This window comes from Equus caballus, chromosome 5 (genome assembly GCF_041296265.1).
Source record: "Equus caballus isolate H_3958 breed thoroughbred chromosome 5, TB-T2T, whole genome shotgun sequence".
Taxonomy (NCBI): domain Eukaryota; kingdom Metazoa; phylum Chordata; class Mammalia; order Perissodactyla; family Equidae; genus Equus; species Equus caballus.
Genome location: NC_091688.1, coordinates 44,661,180 through 44,680,571, shown reverse-complemented (window position 1 = coordinate 44,680,571; position 19,392 = coordinate 44,661,180). Strand labels below are relative to the sequence as shown.

Genomic DNA, 19,392 nt, shown 5'->3' with positions numbered 1-19,392 from the left:
TGCTCTGCTATTCCGAACCCGCTCTCGTTCTATTGGTGTGAGTGACCCCAGGAAAAACGACCTACTTGCTGGTCACCAGCCTCTTAGGGCTCAATAACAAAGGTATCCCCATACCACCCAAAAACAAGCGGGTGGGGACAAACCACTAACAGCTAACAGACCTTGTGGTGTCAGCATTTGTGTGGGAGAGAGCAGAGGAAAACAATGGGCCATATGACACATCTGAGAACAGGAGACCCCAAAAGAGCCAACAGGCACTCACTGGAGACCACAACAGACTAATCTGAAAGGAGCAGTTAAAACAGAGAAGAGCTTTGCGCAATCCAATAGCTGATGCATGAAGGGGTCTGTGGTAAGTTCTCAAGGGGCTGGAGTAGACTAGGTCCCAGGAACTCTCAAAATGACCAGCAAATCTCCCTTCTAGAACAGAGCTCCACTCCGAGGAAAAACTGCCGGAAGTAGAATAAAAGTTAATCAGAACAGAGACAACAAAGCCAAAGGGGGGAGGTCTAGAGAAAGGTGGAGAAGGGGAACAAAGCTAGGAAATCTTAGCGAGCAAGCGGCCATGTTCATTGAAGCATGACACAGAAGCAACAGCAGAGGGAGCTCTGTGAAGTCAGAAAAGCTATGCTGAAACACGCCTACTAAAAGTTCAGGAAAACAAATGTTTCCAAAAGAAATGAGTGACAGAAAAGGATCGAGGGTGAATCCCACACAAAGTTATTATGAGAAAAAAGAAAAAGGAGCAAAATAACATCCCTACTGACAATGAAAGTGTGCCAGACAGTCATGGCCACCAGTAGAACACACTATAATCCATTATTTCAAAATGAGCTGAAAGATGCTGAGAAAATGATGCAAGAAAGAAAAGAACAGCATAAGTCAGAACCTGAAAAATGCAGCTATGAGCTGACTAAACTCAGAAAAGAATTCAAAATAAAAGAGAAAATTTTTCCAGAAATAAAGATTAAACTAAAAAGAATATAAGACTGAATAAATACAACAGATAACGCCTTAAGCGAAATAGAAGGTAAAAATTTTTTACGTGGAAAATAAGTAAAGAGATATTTAAGATTCAAGAGACGCGGACAAATACTAAAGATAGGTAAAGAAGATCAGAAGCTCTAAAATACAGATATTACTAATGCTAAAGAAGAAACCAAAACAGGAGAAGAGAATAAATACTAAAAGGTGTAAATCAAGGCAAACAATTTCTTTTAAAAACTATGTATTGGGTCTGGCCCCATGGCTGAGTCATTAAAGTTCCATACACTCCGCTTTGGCGGCCCAGGGTTTGCAGATTCGGATCCCTGGTGCAGCCCTACTCTACTCACTAGCCATGCTGTGGAAGCGTCCTACATACAAAATGGAGGAAGACTGGCACAGATGTTAGCTCAGGCCTGGTCTTCCTCAAGCAAAAAAATAAAAATAAATTTAAAAAAGAGGATTGGCAATGGATGCTAGTTCAGGGCAAATCTTCCTCAGCAAAATCCGCCCCTAAAAACCCTATCTATTGAAATAACATGCTACTTATATAAGAACATTGACTCAGAATGTCCAACGTAGTCATCTTCTAGTAAAATTATTGGACTTTAAGGAAAAAAAATTATTTTGTCATCTAGCCAAAAAGGGCAAGTGACCTGTAAAAGGGGAAAAATTATATTGCCATTATAGACTGTTTGACAAGAATGATTTATGTCAGAAGAAAATAGAGTAACATAACTAAGATATACTCAAGGTAAAAATATGTGGGCCAAGGATTTTATATCCAGCAAAATGGACTTGGAGATTTCAAGGGCATAGACAAGTGTTACCAGCATTCGATAACTAGAGAATGTAGATTCCATGAGCCTTCCCTGAAGGATCCAGAAGAAAGCCTCAGAGAAACAAAATGACTAGAGCAACATCAACGTAAGAGGACTGGTGGTAAGCCATATATATATATATATATACACATACAAATTACTTGTAGAACTAAAAATAAACGGAGGTTAGGAGGACAAGAGTGGCTGTATGATCTGGCAATGAAGATACGGTACATCGATTAAAATGAGCATGGAATGAGGAGAACAAATATAAAAAATGTTTTAACCATTTTTAGAAATGATATTCTTGGTGGTAGTATTAATATTGTTATCCTGAGACTGTTGTATGAGGGAAAAGATATATGAATAATTGTGGGATGTTTTAATTCTATAGCCCCCTATGTCCTTGAGAAAACAGATTCTCTTCTCATTGCAGAAGAAAGAACATATGGATAGTATATAGACTAGGTTAAGTAAAAAGCCTGTAGTTTTTTATGGGAAGTGGCAATATCAGTGTGAATTCATGAGGTGTTTTGTTTCATATAAATAAGGCATATAAATATAGGTATATCTATCTACCTACCTATCTCTCTCTATATATCTTCCTCTTCGCCGTCGCTTCTTTTGTGGACAGTTCAGTCGAAAAGCCATTAGGTGCGGCAAAGCGAGGTCGGCGTCCACGTGAAGCAGAGATGAGTGCAGAGCCACCACGGCCCAGCATGGGATGTGAGGAGGACATCTAGGCAGGGAGGTGGCAGTGGCAGTGACCTGAAGTGGGCTGTCGGAGCCACAGTAGGATGTGCAGGGTGTGCACATGGAGAGCTGGCCCGTAGAGAGGATGTGGGAGCCTGAGTCGGGTACAGAGAATGTCTTCATGAGGGGATGGCCCAGTTGGGCTGTTGGAGCCAGAGCAGGGTGAGGAGGGTGCTGATACAGGGGTGGGGCAGTGCAGCAATGGCACAGAGAGTACTGAAGCCTGGGCAGGATGAGGAGAAAATTGGCACAGGGATGGAGATCATGGCACTGATGGGAATTTGGTCACATGTAAGAAAATTGCTTTAAAACTTTATCTGTATTTTGAGGATAATGAGAGCCAGGTTTCTCGCTGTCAGAAAAGGGAATCACGTATATGGAAAAGGAGAAAATTAGAATATACCCAGTGGTGTTGGATTGGAATTGGAGATATTGGTGTAAACTTTATAGTTTTCAGTATATATAGATAGGTATAGAAATAAGTATAGATGTAAACGTATGTGCACAGCTCTCTCCATGGAGAGGTCTTGGGAACAGCAACATCTCAATAGTAATGAGCTCACCCAGGGACCAAATCGTGGTTTCTAAATACCAGTCTCTACTAAAAGGAATCAAGGCTCCTAAGGTGGAGAAAGGACTGGTTCCAGGGCTGGTGCAGAGAAAGTACAAGATGAGCCTGGAACATGCCCTTGCACCAGAAACTAAGGATGTGCTCAAATAATTATGGGGACATGTGAAAGGACCCAGGAGCAAGCTTGAAGGGGCTCTCACTGGCGAAATCTGGAATAATTTGAGCATCAAAATGAATACTGCTTAAATCCACAAGTTCATAAAAATACAAAAAAAAAAAAAAAAACCCACCTAACTGGTCACATTTAGCAATCCTACAAAAAAAGAACAAAGCTGGAGATATCACACTCCTGGATTTCAAAATGTGCTATAAATCTATAGTAATCAGAACAGCATGGTACGGGCACAAAAACAGACACACAGATCAACGGAACAGATTTGAGAGCCCAGAAATAAACCCACATATTTATGAATAGCTCATTTTCGACAAAGGATCCAAGAACAAACAGTGGAGAAAAGAAAATCTCTCCAACAAATAATCTTGGGAAAAAAGGACAGCCACCTGCAAAAGAATGAAAGTAGACTATTATCTTACACCATACACAAAAATTAACTCAAAATGGATTAAAGACTTGAGTGTAACTCATGAAACTATAAAACTCCTGGAAGAAAACATGGGCAGTATGCTCTTTGACATCAGTCTTAGCAGTATCTGTTTTTTGTTGGTTTGTTTGTTTGTTTTGGTGAGTAAGATTGGCCCTGAGCCAACATCTGTTGCCAATCTTCCTCTTTTTGCTTGAGGAAGATAGTCACTGAGCTAACATCTGTGCCAATCTTCCTCTATTTTGTATGTGGAACGCCACCACAGCATGGCTTGAAGAGCAGTGTGTAGGTCCATGCCCAGGATCTGACCCCGCGAACACTTGGCTGCTGAAGCGGAGTATGCAAACTTAACTGCTATGCCATCAGGAGGCCCAGCAGTATCTTTTTGAATATCATGTCTACTCAGGCAAGGGAAAACAAAAGAAAAAATAAACAAATGGGACTACATCAAACTAAAAAGCTTCTGCATGGCAAAGGAAACCATCAACAAAATGAAAAGACAACTCACCACCTGGGAGAAAATATTTGCAAATCATATATCCAATAAGGGGTTAATATGCAAAATATGTAAAGAACTCATACAACTGAATGACAAAAAAACAAACCACCTGATCAAAAAACGAGCAGAGGAGGGGCTAGCCCAGTGGTATAGTGGTAGGCATTTCCCTAGTAATTAGTGATGTGGAGCATCTTTTCTCATTGAGATATCCCCTCACACCCATAAGAATGGCTATTATTAAAAAGATGACAAATAACAAGTATTGGAGAGGATGTAAAGAAGGAGGAACCTCTCATACACTGCTGTTGGGAATGTAAATTGGTGCAGCCATTATTGAAAACAGTTTGGAGATTCCTCAAAAAATTACAAATGGAGCTACCACATAATCCAGCAATTCTACTTATGGGTGTTTATCCAAAGAACACAAAAACACGAATTCGAAATGATATATGTACCCCTACGTTCACTGCAGCGTTATTCACAGTAGCCAAGACTTGGAAACAATCTAAGTGCCCGATGGATAAAGAAGATGTGGTATATATATACAATGGGATACTGCTCAGCCATAAAAAAGATGAAACCTTGCCATTTTCAAGAACATGGACGGACTTTGAGGGTATTACGCTAAGCCAAATAAGTCAGAGGGAGAAAGACAAATGCCATATGATTTTAATCCTATGTGGAAGATAAACAAACAAAACAAACACACAGATGCAGAGAGCAGATTGGTGAATACCAGAGGGGAAGAAAGGGTGGAGGGAGGGTGAAGGGGTGGTACGAAGGAAAACTTCTGCTTCCCTTGGGCGGGCGCTTTTATTTCTTGTGCTACCATGACTAAGATGGAAGGGTTTTTGGAGTTGTGGTCTGGCCTTTGGGCCCGGGGTCTGCCCCGGGCAGTTTTACCGCATCCGGTCCAGTCCGGGTTGCCTTGTGCACCCAGCGCCCATGCTGTGCTGGGGGTCCGATCACGCGCATGCCGTAAGCTCTCCAAAATGAAGCCCCTGTCCAACGCCATGGTCATCGCAGGCTATGCTGATGGAGAGAGGTTGCTCTGAAAACAAATAACTTACTTCCTTGACCATCCAACCTCTAGTGCCTGTGTAGTGTCAGTCTCTTCCCCTGAGTGAATCCCACCTCTGACTCAGACCCCGTGATCCCGCCCTTCAGCTACAATACAGAAACCTAAGATGAAATGAGTTCTTTCATCTGTTGTGTCCTGTTAGCTTCCTGGGTTATGTGGACATGCTTGGTGTAGCCTATGAAGCCCCTTCGCTGGCCACTGGTTATGGTGCATACTTGGCTCAGGTGAGTAGTCAGCTGAGGGGAGGTGGGGAGAGGGGAAGACAAGGCAGTGGGGGTCAGTGGTTCTCCGCTTGTTCCTCCCCCTTGAAATTCTGACACGAGGATCAGGCTAGGATCCCTACTGCTGGACAGGTGGTTCTCTTTGTAGTCCAGAGGCTGTAAGTGTTGGCACTTAGATTCCAATGAGAAGGGGGTGTGTCTGGGAGTCAGGAGACATGTGCAAAGAGAGGGCACCCTAGAACTTCTCCTTCAGGTGGGTCTTAGCCCAAGTAAGCAGAGTTCATTCTGGTGAGGCAGTAAGTGGAATGTCACCTTTTCACTCATTTATGCTTGTTTTTACACCGTGGATTGGAGACAAATAGCCTGGTATTCAGCCCCTGAGCCCTCCCATGTTTTTTTCTCCCACCTCCCTAGCCTCTGCTGCGAGAAATTCTGGAGAAGCAGCCAGTGCTGAGCCAGACCGAGGCTCCTAGTGGAACGCTGCATGCGAGTGCTGTACTATCGGGATGCCCGTTCTTATAACCGGGTGAGGAACGGGGTGAGTAATAACCATGATGGGGATCTAACTGGCGGATCTGGTGACTACTTGAGTCCTTGGGTCTCTGTGCTTTGAAGAACAGGTTCTCCATTTCTGTGTATCCCGTTTTCCTATTAGGGGAGGACCCTCTACTTGACCTTTGACCGGCCCCAACTTTTCTAACACCTTTTTTGCCTACTGTAATTTTGATTTCAATCACCTGATCATGTGGGAAATATCCCAGTTGGTCTCTGCAGACAGTGGTCCCTCTATTTCAACACCTTTTTCGGTTACAGTGGCGATTTGAAACTGAAAGAAGGCAGAACTCAGTCAAAATGCCCACCCTTACATGAAAGAAGTCCCAGATTAGCTTTAGAAACGGCTTGTCAAGTTTCCTAAGAAATCCTCAGCCCTCTGAGGAACATGCCCTGATAGCTGTCCTCCCACACGCACTTGTGTGTTCCTACAAACACAAGTCCACCTAAAAAGAAGTTTTGCTGAATTTCTTTCTAAAAATGGGGGTTGTAGTAGTCTATTAGAACCCTGCCACATACTTTTTTCACTTATTTTTTGTACATATTCCTCTAAGCAGGTATTGTTTAGAGTGGAGAGTGTACTAGGCATCAAAACCAGTAAGTCAGGGAAGGGGCTCCTAATAGCACGCCAGAGAATGCCCAGGAGCAGATATTTAGAGCGTGGAGCCAGGCAGTCAGACACTTGGAAGACGCAAGAAGGGGGCTAGTGCTCACTCATCCCTGAGCTGAGAGAGTGAAGTTGCCTTTAAAGACCCAGTTGTGGTGTGTGGGAGGGTTAATCGCACTTGATGGACCAACAACGGAGTAGACACATCCCAATACTCTCTCATGTCCTTTGTCGTGGTGGATTGGGGCTACAGCTTTTCCAAGGGTGTCCTTGAGCTCACCAAACTCTAGAACCTTCCAGATGGCCTCATAGGCCAACTTGTGGAGCTGACCATGGTGCTGGCAGCAGATCCTAGATGATACACTACACTTTCCACATGGCACACTCAGCTTTGCTATTGTTCATCTAGCCTGGTGCTGGAGCATGGCGTGGAATCTTTCAAAGTACAAAGAGAGAGCTCTTGTCAGGCCGGGTACAGTGGGAATTGGGGAAGATTGGGTCACAGATAGCTGGTGGCTGGGTTGTTGTGACAAGAGGGCCTCTCTTGTTTTTGGAGTGTCTGTTTCAATGATGTAGAGCCAGACATAGTGAGATGTGGCCAAGATCAGGATGAAGGTGAAGAGGCTTTTTTAAAAGCCTTTATGAAAAATTGTCAAACATACTAAAGGGGAAGAAAGAATATTATAAAGCTCCATATGCACATGCCCATCATCCTACTTTAAAAATTATCGTCTGATTAGTCTTGTTTTATCCATACCTCCTCCACTGTCCAACTCAGCCACTCTAGATTATTTTAATGCAGACATTCATTATGTCACTACATCTGTAAATAATTCAGTATTTATGGAAATACTCAGTATGCCTAAAAAATATAGATATTTTGACATAGACCCAATGTCATTATCACACCTAAAAAATTAAAAATCATTTTCTTAATATCATCAAACATCCAGTCAGTGTCCAGATTTCTCCAGTTTTCTCAAAAAATGTATTTTTCTGTTGATATGTTCAAATCAGGATCGACAGGTCCACACATTACATTGCATTTGGTTTTGGTTGATGTATTTCTTAAGTATTTACAATCCTTAGGCTCTCTTGCTCATTTATTTGTTGAGGAAACAGGTCATTTGCTCTGTAGAATTTCCCACATTTTGGACTTCTTTTGATTGCATCTTTATATTGTTTTTAAACTGTTTAAACTTGTTCTTCTGGCTCCTGTTTTACCTGTAACCCGATTGTGAGATCTAGAGACTTGATCAGACTCATTTTGATTTTGTGGCAAGAGTACTTCATAGGTGCTGCTGTGTTCTTCCTATCGCATCACATTAGGAGGCACGGAATGCCGGGTTGTCTCCCTTTTTGTGACGTAAAGATTGATTTCTATGTTCAGGTTACAGGACAGTCTGTATGTTCAGGACAGTCTGATCTGTCCATCATAAAGTTTCTTTCCAGTCTTTCATTTGACGGTATTAACAGCCATTGATGACGATCATTGCCTAGATCCATTTGTCATTAGAGATAACAAATTGGTGCTATTCAAATTCTATCATTCCTTCTGAATTTACCAGCTGGAATTCCATAAAGAAGATTTCCTCATCAACTCTTTGCTTATTCCAAGGCAAATTCCTATCTATGTGTATTTAGTTCTGTGTAATTTTATCACATTGTAGATTTGTGTAACTGTCACCCCAATCAGAATACAGAAGAGTTTCATCGTCACAAGGATCCCTCGTGCTACCCTTTTATAGCCACATCTTCCCCAACTCCACTCCCATCCCTAAGCCCTGGAAACTACTAATCTGTTCTCCAATTCTCTAATTTTGTCATTTCAAGAGTGTTATAGGGCCTGCCCCCATGGCTGAGTGGTTAAGTTCGTGCGCTGCGCTTCAGCGGCCCAGGGTTTCACTGGTTCAGATCCTGGGCGTGGACATGGCACCACTCATCAAGCTATGCTGAGGTGGGCGTCCCACATGCCACAACTAGAAGGACTCACAACTAAAAATACACAACTATGTACCAGGGAGAAAAAGGAAATAGAAAATCTTTAAAAAAAAGTGTTATAAATGAAGTTATGCCATATGTAATCTTCTGAGATTGGCTTTTTTCATTCAGCGTAATTCCCTTGAGATCCATCCAAGTTGTTGCGTGTATCAAGACTTCATTCCTTTTTATTGCTGAGTAGTAGTCCATGGTATGGATATAGCATGGTTTGTTTAATCATTAACCCACTGAAAGTTGGGTTGTTTCCAGTTTTCCGCTATTACCAGTAAAGCTGCTATGAACAATGGTGTACAGATTTTTATGTGACCATACATTTGCAGTTATCTGGGATAAATGCTGAAGAGTTCAGTTGCAGCGTCATATGATAAGTGCATTTTGGTCTTTATGGAACTCCCAAAGTATTTTCCAGAATGGCTGTATCATTTTACATTTCCACCAAAAATGGATGAAAGATCCAACTTTTCCACATCCTCACCAACATTTTGTGTTACCACTATTTTCTATTTTAGCTCTTCTGATAGGTATGCAGTGATATCACCTGGTTTTAATTTGCATTTCCCTAACAGCTGATGATGTCGACCATCTTTTCATGTCCTTACTCGCCATCAGTATATGGTCTTCAGTGCAATGTCTGTTGTTGTCTTTTGCCCGTTTTCTAATTGGAATGTTTCCTTTTTTCCTGCTGATTTTTGAGAGTTTTTCATGTATTGTAGGTACAAGCCCTTTGTCAGATGTGTCGTGTGTCCTTTAGACCTAACTCCTATAGTCTTCAATGGTTTCCTTGCTTTCTGATATGACAAACCCTCAAGGTTCTCTGGTTGAACGGAATTTTAAGCTTTTAGCAATATATAGAAATGATGTGGAACTATGTGATCTTTTCCCTTTCTGAAGAAGTTTGGTTATTGGAAAGGACAGGGCAGAAAGTGAGGACAGAGACTTCTGCTAAGACCCAGTAAATCCCAAACCTCCCTGTACATCCGTAATCATCCCGAGTGCCTCCTTTAAATTAATTTATTCATTAATACACACCATGTGCTAATGTCCAAGCTAGGTGCTGGGAATAAGCAGGGAGTTTCAATTCAATGTGACATTGTTCATGCTGAGCTTAAGAGCAGGAGGCCCCGACCCTGGAGAGGTCGGGAAAGGAGGCTTTCCAAAGGATGTGATGTCCTGGCCCAGACAGCAGGTAGGGCAGGAGGAGGGACTCAGGACTCAAGTTGAGGTAGATGTTTCAAGGAGCGTGTTTGAAGACCTCAAAGGGGTAGAAAGAGTGATATATTTTCTAGCCCTTGTGTGGCTTGGCAATCTTGGGGGTCCTGGACTGTATTAATATTCAAAAAAGACACCTTTGTGGAAGACTGAAAAGAATGTAGGTTAATACCTGAATGTTGCTTAGTGTTGTCTTGGGTAGAGAATAAAAGAGTCAATAGAGTTACCATTTGGCTGCTATGTCTTAGGTTCCTGAAACTTCCATCTGATTCCTTTTATAAAGAATTAAAGACCTAGCACAGAGAAAGGAGACATCTCTGATTTGGGCAAAGTTTGAAACACCATCCAGGTGAAGAGACAAGAATGCCAAGGCCTGGTCTGGTGGGTTGGTTCCCCTTGATGTTCCCAGCCCTCCTGCATGGTCACGGTCCTGTCTTCCAGGTAGAAGGTGACAGACCTAACCTTCCAACAACAGTGCGTTCTCCCAGGAGCCTCAGCAGCAGTGGAAATAGATTGCACTGTCTGTATCAGGGGTCTAGGATGTCTCCTGTGTGACGGAGCACGTTACGTGCTTCTGGGGCTGATGGGGGAAATTTTAGGTTCGTTAAAAGGTAGCACGACTTAAGAAAATATAAAGTTTAAAGGAACATGGATTGACAGTCTGTCTCACCGGGTCTCCTTATGTCAACTATCTCCAGAATCTTCACTTTCTGTGTGGCCATAAAAGTGAGATTTTGGCATCATTAGGATCTTGTAATCACTGGTGGGAACTAGTTACTGTTACCCCCCCACCCCCACCCCGAGTTCTCTTCAGGACTTTCCTGTGCAAGATATAATGTGTCTGCAGAAGAGGAGTCACAGGCCCCGTGCCCCCAGAGACCAGGTGATCTGAGGAATAGTTTCACTAGTTTATTTCTTGTTAAAATAATTTTCAAGAGCTCATGTGAAAAGAACACCATGAGCAATACACAACGGTGCTCAGTATATGTAGATAATGGTCAATACGTTTCAATAGCCTCAGTTTGGCTTTGGTAGGACAAGGCGCCAAGGGTTGGGGTCTGTGGGAGAGAAGGGTGGAGCCAGGTCCCTGCTAAGGGAGGGCTCAGAATGTGGAGTGGGGTTCTGGGGGTGGACTTCAGAGCCAGATGTCAGAAGTGCAGTCACCCCCAGGGTAGCGGATCTCATGGGCCAAGGCCGGCCCGAGGGGCTCCTTCCCGAAGTCCACCAGGAAGTTGGGGTTCAACTTCAGCCCTCCCTTTACTGTGTCTACATCGATCTGCAGCATCACGGAGCCTTCCCTGGTGGAAATGGGGAGGGGAGAAGAGACAGGTCAGAGGGGGCGTCCCTTTCTCCCAAGAGCTTGTGAGTGCAAGGGTGGGTTCCTGGGGAGGGGGCCAGGTCTGTATGGTGGGGGCAGGTTGGGTGCCGAGGAGTCCTCAGAAAGCCAAAGGACCCCTCTGGGAAAGGAAGGCTGGAGAGGGGAGCTCAGGCTGTCAGCTTCTCACCTGATGAGGTCAGGGTAAAACTGCTTGTCCCAGTCACTGTACAGTGACGTGGTGACATAGATACGCTTCCCATCTAGGCTGAGCTGGATCATCTGAGGGCCTCCAGGCACACGTTTCCCCTTGGGAAAACCAGAGGTCAGACCCCAGGGTAACACATGCATCCTCGGAGGGGAGCTCGGGCACCACGGGAACCCCAAGGGCGTGCTCAGACGCTGCCCCGCCCCTTCCCCCATACTTCTCCAGCTTGGATCTGAGGGGGCCCATGAGGCAGGGGCAGAGATCCTCACCTTGACCACAAGGGGCTCTGGCTGGGATTTTAGCTCCTGGTCCTCCAGCACTTGCACAGGGCCTCCCTTAACAATGCTGCCCCCTAGGAAGATCTGGATAGGGAGGCGAGGGGCATAATGGAGGACGGTGGTGGGAGGTGAGGACATTTCAGGAAGGGCAGCATGCCTTAGTTAGGACGCTCTCACTCCCTCCCATTCCTCACTTCTAGCCGTGGCTCCCCAGTGTCCTGGCCTGCAGCCCCCACTTTTGCCATGCTTCCACCTCCCTTGTCATCCCCAGCCACCTTCTACCCTCTTCTAACCTCCTCCCCAGACTCTTTACTCCATCCTCCCTCTCTTTCTTGCCATCCTGCTAGGGCCCCACCTGTCCCACGAGGCGAGGCCTCTTTGGGTCAGAGATGTCATACTGCCGCATGTCCCCGTGCAGCCAGTTGTTGAAGTAGAGGAAGCGGTCGTCCAGGGACAGCAGGATGTCAGTGATGAGGCCTGGAGTAGGGTGTGGTCAGAGGCTTTCAGGACTCTTGTTCCCAGGTGAGAGTCACCTTCCCATTCCCACCCTCCCCTGGCACTCGCCTGGCATTTCGGGCAGCATCCAGCCCTTCACTTTCTTGGGGGGCACCTCGATCACCTTCTCCACTGACCAAGTACCTCCCTGTATTGGGGTTAGGAGGCAGAGAGGTGAGCCTGTCAGAGTTGGAGGGTGGGGATGAGATCTAGGTCTCCTCAGAGCCTAGTGTCCACAGGGAGACAGGGAGAAGGGCCTTCTTGCCACTGGGCTCTAACTCCTATCCGGGCCCTTTAGGGCAGGGATCACGCCTGCTTCACCGCTGCATTCCCAGCGCCTTGCACAGTGCCTACCACAGAGGCTCACTAGATATTTTTGGAGTGGATGAATAAATCTCGTCAGTTAGGGTCTAGGCGGAAATTGGCCTGGGACTGAGAGAGGAAAGGCAGGGCAGGTAGCCTTGCTTTTTGTCCCTGGAGAAGTCTAGGTTGGTGGAGCCAGGCAGAGGGGGCCTGGGCCCCTCCTAGGAAGAGGGGAGCATCATGGCTACAGAAGCCTGGGCAGAGGCACTGACAGGACTGCTGGGAGGAGAAGGCCAGAGGGTGCCTGTCACCTCATTCTTGTAGAAGCGCTGGATGGTGGAGCTGAGGGCACAGCCCACGAAGCCCTGGGAGGCAGCCGGGTCGTGCAGGAAGCGGATCTCCAGGGGGATGTGCCCGTCCGGCATAAGCAGGGTCTGCACGATCTCATGGCGCTGCCAGTCCCACACGTGTAAGTGCTTCCCATATAGCCCTGGGGTCGGGATGGGGCCAGAGGACGGGCTCAGGACCAGGGCGGGAGGGCAGGGGCAAAGAAAGGCTGGAGCACAGCGCAGGGCAGAAGGTTGAAAACAGGTTGGAGGGATCAGAGGGACGCCTGAGCAAATCAAAGCCCTCAGCATGTCCTATACTATCACCCAAGAGTCTGGGGTCCACCTGAGGGAAGCAAGAGGGCTGGAGAGTGGGGTGTGGGCGCAGACAGGAGGCATGTGTGTACCCTGGTTCCTGCCAGCCATGGCGGGGGGGGGGGGGGGGCGTCTTACCTGCCTCTACATCAGCAGGATTGAAGCCATCTCGTAGGACATTGGGAGCTGCCCATTCGGTGCTGATCATGACATTGTGTCGAGGCTGGTACCAGAAGTCATAGCCCATAGGCGCAGAGCCCCCAGGCCTCTCCCACGTCCCCTTCACTTCAAATGTCTCTCCATCCAGCAGCACGAAACCCCCTGAGCAGGGAAGGAAGTAGGGTGGCAGGTAGAGGCAGTAGAGACACTACCCTGACCCAGCCCTCAGCCCCAGGCATGTCCAAGAGGCTCCAAGCCCATTGTCTAGTGCTCCCTCCTCCCACTGGGTTTGCCAGCTTTTTCTTTTTTTGGAGAGGAAGATTGTCCCTGAGCTAACATCTGTGCCAATCTTCCGCTACTTTGTATGTGGGTTGCCACCACGGCATGGCTTGATGAGTAGGGTGTACATCCATGCCCAGGATCTGAACCCACCAACTCTGGGCCACCGAGCAGAGTGAGCAGAGCACAGAAACTTAACCACTACACCACCCGGCCGGCCCCTGTGAGCTTCTTAAATTCAGGCGTCCAAAGGGTCCATCCAGAGCGCCCCTGGGGACATGAGGAGTTACTCTGGTGCCCCTACCTCCCATCAACTTCATCCCTCTCCCAGACCACTGGGGAAAATTTTCTCTCCTTGAGCCAAGAGATCTTCTGGGGAGGCACCGTGTGCTTCTCTTGCCCAGCCTCCCACTTTGGATGTGAGATTCCTGCCAGAGTCTAAGCTCCATTCTTCTCACTACGTTCTTTTATAGAGCAGACAAATTATATTTATTTCTAATTCAACATAAATGCCCAATATGTTTTTCCCTTGGTGAGTGTGTTATGACACCTTGACCCTTCTTTGCCGATACAACTATATGTCTACGAAAGTTATTAAACTGGGATGTCTTGTTCCTCCCATCTCCTGGAAAAAGCAGTTAAGTAGAGTCTGGTGCAGTAACCTTAACAGGACGACCTTGACTCTAAGCCCTTGGAAGGGGGGTTCTGATGAAACAGGTAAGGCTCAGAGAGAAGCAGCACAGTGTGGTGATGAGCATAGATTCTGGGGCCAGATTGCTGGGTTTGAGTTCCAGCTCTGCAACTTCATATCTGTATGACTTTGGGTAAGTTATTTAACCAACCTGTGCCCCGGTTTTCTGACCTGTACAACAGGGTCACAGTAGCACCTATCTCACAGGTTGTGTCTGTCACATAGTAGACATTTTATGGGTATCATCTATATAAATGAGAGAGCAAATGTGAAGATTAAGGACCCCAAGGACTGTGAGATTTGCTCACGAATTCACAAAGGCCGATATTAAATGTATGTGTTTTCTGGGGCCATGTCAGGGCTCACATTCCCCATGGCAGACTGTTCTGATTATAACTTTTAAGTGAATTCATCAGTCAAGGCTTATCGTCATAGAAATCATTGAAACAACTGAAGTTACTTGACTCCAGTTGAAATATTGGATGAGATTCAGCCCCCTGGTTCTCCCTGGAAGGTGATTCCATCTGTCCCCCAGCTTGGGATCTGCTCCTTGCACAGATGAGATGTGCCTGCAGTGCTGGCACGTACCTTTGCCATTGCCCTTGGGGTCTCCCAAGGTGCTGATCATCACCTCCCCAGTGGGCAGGCAGTGGCTGGTGTGAGGGGTGCCCAGGCCACACTTTTCATGGATGTCCTTGGCCTCAATGACCTGGAGAGGGGTAAAGAATGGCGTCAGAATTGTACAGGGCCGGGAGTCCCCACTCCCTATCCCACATGCTCCCACATCTGTGTGCTGTCCTCTTTTCCTTCAAAACATGGACACAATTTTCCCTGAGGGAACATGGCAGAGATTCAGCCTGTAACTTCTGGAGAGCAGAGAGGGAGAGTCAGACAGCCTGCTAACTCCCCAGGCAGAAAGCACTGCCTTCTCTCCCCCATCTGTCTTGAAGGCACTCACAGCCCTGTGGGACCATAAGCTCTTCCCAGGCTGGGCCGATGCCAGCGTCAGCTTGGGATCACCAGCAGCCAGCAGTGCCTGCCTCGTGCAAAGAGGGCACTTGACAAAGTGTTGAGAGGAAGGATGGGAGGCTCCTGCCTAAGGGAGGCCCTGGGCTCGTAACTGCCTGGGAAAAAGTGTGTCCTTCCCCCTCTCAGAGTGAAAACAGAAGCCTCCCCTCTGCCCTCTGGTTCCCAGCCCCACGGTGCTGGATGCTGACCAGCCAGGAAGCCTCGCTCACCCTCCTCTGAAGTCTAACCCCCTCCCTGCTGCTGAGCCCAGACCCTGTGCAACAGCTGGAGGCAGCTGGTTTAGGGGTGGTTTCCCGCCTGGAGGCTGTCCAGGGTGGTGGGCACATTAGGATCCCTGAGTGGCAAGGGCAGAGGACGTGCCTTGTGCAGCTTCGGGGCACGGGGCTCGGTGCCCACATCCACCACATAGATGCGGGAGGAGATGAAACTGGGCAGCACCAGCTTGTTGCGAGACTTGGTGCTGTCCCCGAAGCAGCTGCTGCAGGTGTTCCATCCTGAGTGATGCAGCTCATCCTTCAGGTACGGCATGGGCAGCCGGTGGATGACCTAGGATGGGAGAGGGGGCAGGGGGTGGTGCTCACCCAGACCACACCTCTGTGCCCTTTCAGAAAATGCATCCCCCTGGACACAGTTTGACTTGGCAGTGAAGCATAGGCTCTCTCCTTACAGTTGGGGGTGCTCTTGTGCATTGAACATGCTGCACACCCATACCCAGGAAGGGCAAAGAAGGCTGAAGCTGGGGAAGGCCATCGCCGAGACCAGGGCTAGAGAAGGAGTCACAGGATACTCTGGTGCCCAAGCGTCACCTCACCTGGGAATACTGGGGAGACTTGGGGTCAACGTCCACAGTGGCTAGGTAATCCGGGGCCTCAGTGCCTGTGTTTCGGTAAATACAGGGCAGGTAGACAATCTCCTCCCTGGGTCCTGCAGGGTAGAAAGCAGGCAGTGGGGATGGCGGAGTGGGAAGGAGTGGCAGGGGCAGTTGTGGGTGTGCCTGAGGGTGGAGGCCCGGGTTTGAGCTCTCCCTCCCCCAGCAGCAGTGGAATCAGCAGAGGGCGCTGGCTGGCAGAGTTCCTTCCCGGGGCACTGGCTGTCAGAGATGTCTTGCACTTACCTTTCATGGCCTCCTGAGGGGTAGGGTAGCCAGGCCCACAATCTCCACATTTCGTAGCTGCAAAAACAACAGGCGTGTTACCACTTGGCTCCAGGAGCAGGCCCTGGAGCCTCCTTTCCTGCTTGCTGCAACACACACCCCATCCACCGGCCAAGGCAGCCAGGCGGCTCTCCCGGGTCCCCTCCTGAAGCAGCCCCGTCACTCCCCCACCCCGTCCTTCCCTGTCCCTCAAAGCCCTGAGGAGTGCGTGGGTGCAGCAGGAAGACCTGCAGAGACATGACCTGAAGGTGGACAGACACTCAAGCGGGGCCCAGGGGAGGACAGGGGAAGCGCGAGTGATGCGCAGGCTGTTTGGTGTGGAGGGTATGACATCGACGTGGGTCCCAGTTGCAGCTGGTCACTGACTAGCCATGGGAGCTCGGGCAAATTACTTAACCTCCCCGGCCTCAGTGTCCACATCATGCGTCGCAAGAGAGTATTAGGAATACCACAGTGGGCTTGATGAGAAGTAAACAGGAAGGTGTAGTCCAGTGTGCAGCTTTGTGCTTGCCTGGTAGGAGCCAGTAAACCCTCACTGTTCCTGAGGAGCAGCTCTCAGGGAGAGAGGGTGGTGCCTGTTCAGCTCCCTTCATGGAAAGGTGTCTATACCAGGGGCTGGGACACTTCCTGCTTTTCTCCCCTCTGGGTCCTGACCCCAGGCTGCTGGCCCAGAGCCTGGATTACATAACTGAGGGTCTGGTGAGGGAGAGGAGACTGAAGTTGGAGATGGCACAGCCGATACCAGCTGGACGTCCTTGGACCAGACTCTACCCCTGGGTGGGTCCCACGTCCTTTATCTGTAAGGTAAGGTGTTTAACCCAACTCTGGAGAGCTCAGAGGCTCACCCTCCAAGCTGTAGGGAGTGGCCCTCCTTGCCCCCTGAAGTCTGGCAAGCGAAGCCACGCTGATCTATGAGACCAAAGTGAGCTGCTGAGGAGGAGGGCTGCCAGCACCAGGCATTAGGCAACAGGGTTTGGAGCCTGACCAGGGGGAGGGCTGAGGACTAGCACAGCGGGAGCTGCGGGCTGAAGGAAATCCTGGAGTGGACTTCACAGGACTGGGCACTGCCTCCCTGCCCTGTCCCAGGGCCAGTCCGGCCACTCCTCTGACAGCGGGGGCCACTAGTGGAGAGCCAGGAGTAGCCAGCGTTGAGCCTCCTCTGGAGCCTGGGCTCAGGCCCTCTGCCAGGGAGCCAGGTCCCCCTACTCACAGCAGCCAAGTGACTTGGGAGGCGAAGAGGAAGCAACAGCTTGTTAGAGTCCAGAAACCTGGCTTCCAGCTCCAGGTTAGAGATCTACTTTCCCCCCTTCCTTTGCTAAAAGGGGGTAATAATATCCTACCTTCTTCTCCAGGTGGCTGTGAAGGCCAAATAAGACAAAGCGTTCAGAAGTACTTTTGTAAAGGAGGAGTGTTGTGTAAATGTGGGGAGGGCTGTGTGAGAAGGGGGAGCAGGATCCCAGGCTGTGCTTGGTGTCCAGAGAGAGGCTGAGGGTTGTGGGGGTTGGGGCAGGGTGAGAGAGAGAGATCTTCCAAAGGAATTAAGGAGACTTCCTCTGTTACAAGACCAAGCTGTGTTAGGGCTTGGCACAGGAGGCCAGGAGGAGGGGAAAGAGGTTCAAAACTCGGGGACATCAAGACAGAGATACAAAAGCTGCAAAGTCAGGTGGAGACTGAGAGAGGACTACAGGTGTGCAGGATGTGCTGTCATCTGCATCATCTTCCCATCCCCATCCCCTTCCCTCCCCATCCCGACCCCCAGCACTTCTCAGTCAGAGTCAGGCCCTGCATGCCACTCGGGCCACAGTGAGCATCAGGCTTTCCGGGGAGCAACCCCCTGTCTTAAGCCACTCAAGCAAGGTCTCTGAACTTATTTGGGTTTGAGCTAAACCAAGGGAAAGCTAATCAGATTTTCCCAATGCCACGCTGGCCGTTGGGCATTCTGCCAGCCCTGGAAAGATCCAGATCCAACGGGGCAAGGACTATGACACTCCCAACCAGCCCCAAAGTCCTCCTCAGGCAGACATCCAGGAGCCCATGGATAGAGGAACAGAAGGACTTTGGGGATTGAGAGAGTGCGAGGCACTCAAACAGGCCCCAGTGAGAGAGTGTGGGCTCCCTGATTTCCCTCCCAGACTGACTGGTGATGTAGGGTGGCTAGAAAGCGCCCTGGGTATTGAAGCCCTGGGTTCCAACTCGCTGGAGTAAGAAGTTGACCCGGGACTGAAATCAGGTCTGTCTGTCTCCTAAGGTGACAGCTAGGGATATAGAGGTTCCCCTACACGACCCCCGACCTGATATTCTCAGCTGCAGAAAGGTACCCTGGCCCCAGGCCGCAGCTGGGGAGCTGAGTGGGAGCCCAAGGTCACCCTTCCCAACAGTCTGTCTACCTTTCTTCCCTTGCACCTCCAGAAACTTTGGCAAAGCTGGGAAATGCTGGGGTGGGAGCAAGGTGGGGACAGTGGAGCAGAATTCAGCGTTCCCTCCCCTAACCAGCTTCCCTTCCCCAGGTTTTCTGTCACTTCCTGTAGGGCAGCCAGGGGAGGGCAGCACACAGCTGTTGGTTGTTGGTTGTCGGAAGTCCCCCTCCTTACCCATGCTGCTGGCTGTTAGCTTTGGTCCTGACGAGCCCACCGGGAGTGTACACAGGCAGAAAGCTGTGCTGGTGTCTGAGGCAGGCTGTGCCAGGGAGGGAGCAAAGGGAGGGAATTTATACAGCCAATGGAAGGTGGGGCGGGGCAGAGGGAGGGCCTGGGCTGTGGCCCAGTGCAAATAACTAAAGGCAGCTGGCCAGGACTCTCTCAAATGGCCTGGACGGTTGGTGTTGGAGTTACAGGGTGTGTGGAGGAGCCTGTGCGTGTGCAGATACGTGCTATGCCTGTGTATGTAACGCTTTAGTGGTTGCCTGGACATGTGTGAGTTTGGGTATCTGTACATGTGCAT

The 19,392-nt window shown here is 48.7% G+C and overlaps 1 protein-coding gene and 1 pseudogene across 1 annotated transcript; one reads left to right on the top strand and one right to left on the bottom strand.

Annotated features, from left to right (window-relative positions):
* Window positions 1-4,924: 4,924 nt before the first annotated feature.
* Window positions 4,925-19,392, top strand: part of LOC106783188 (proteasome subunit beta type-4-like) — a 47,025-nt pseudogene continuing 32,557 nt past the window's right edge.
* Window positions 10,799-19,150, bottom strand: SELENBP1 (selenium binding protein 1). Its single transcript, NM_001309514.1, is given in 12 exon segments — window positions 10,799-11,199; window positions 11,407-11,525; window positions 11,694-11,786; window positions 12,058-12,179; window positions 12,267-12,345; window positions 12,812-12,990; window positions 13,280-13,462; window positions 14,859-14,979; window positions 15,660-15,845; window positions 16,111-16,223; window positions 16,414-16,470; window positions 19,044-19,150. Coding segments are annotated over 12 exon segments (1,419 nt in total). The 5' UTR covers window positions 19,048-19,150; the 3' UTR covers window positions 10,799-11,036.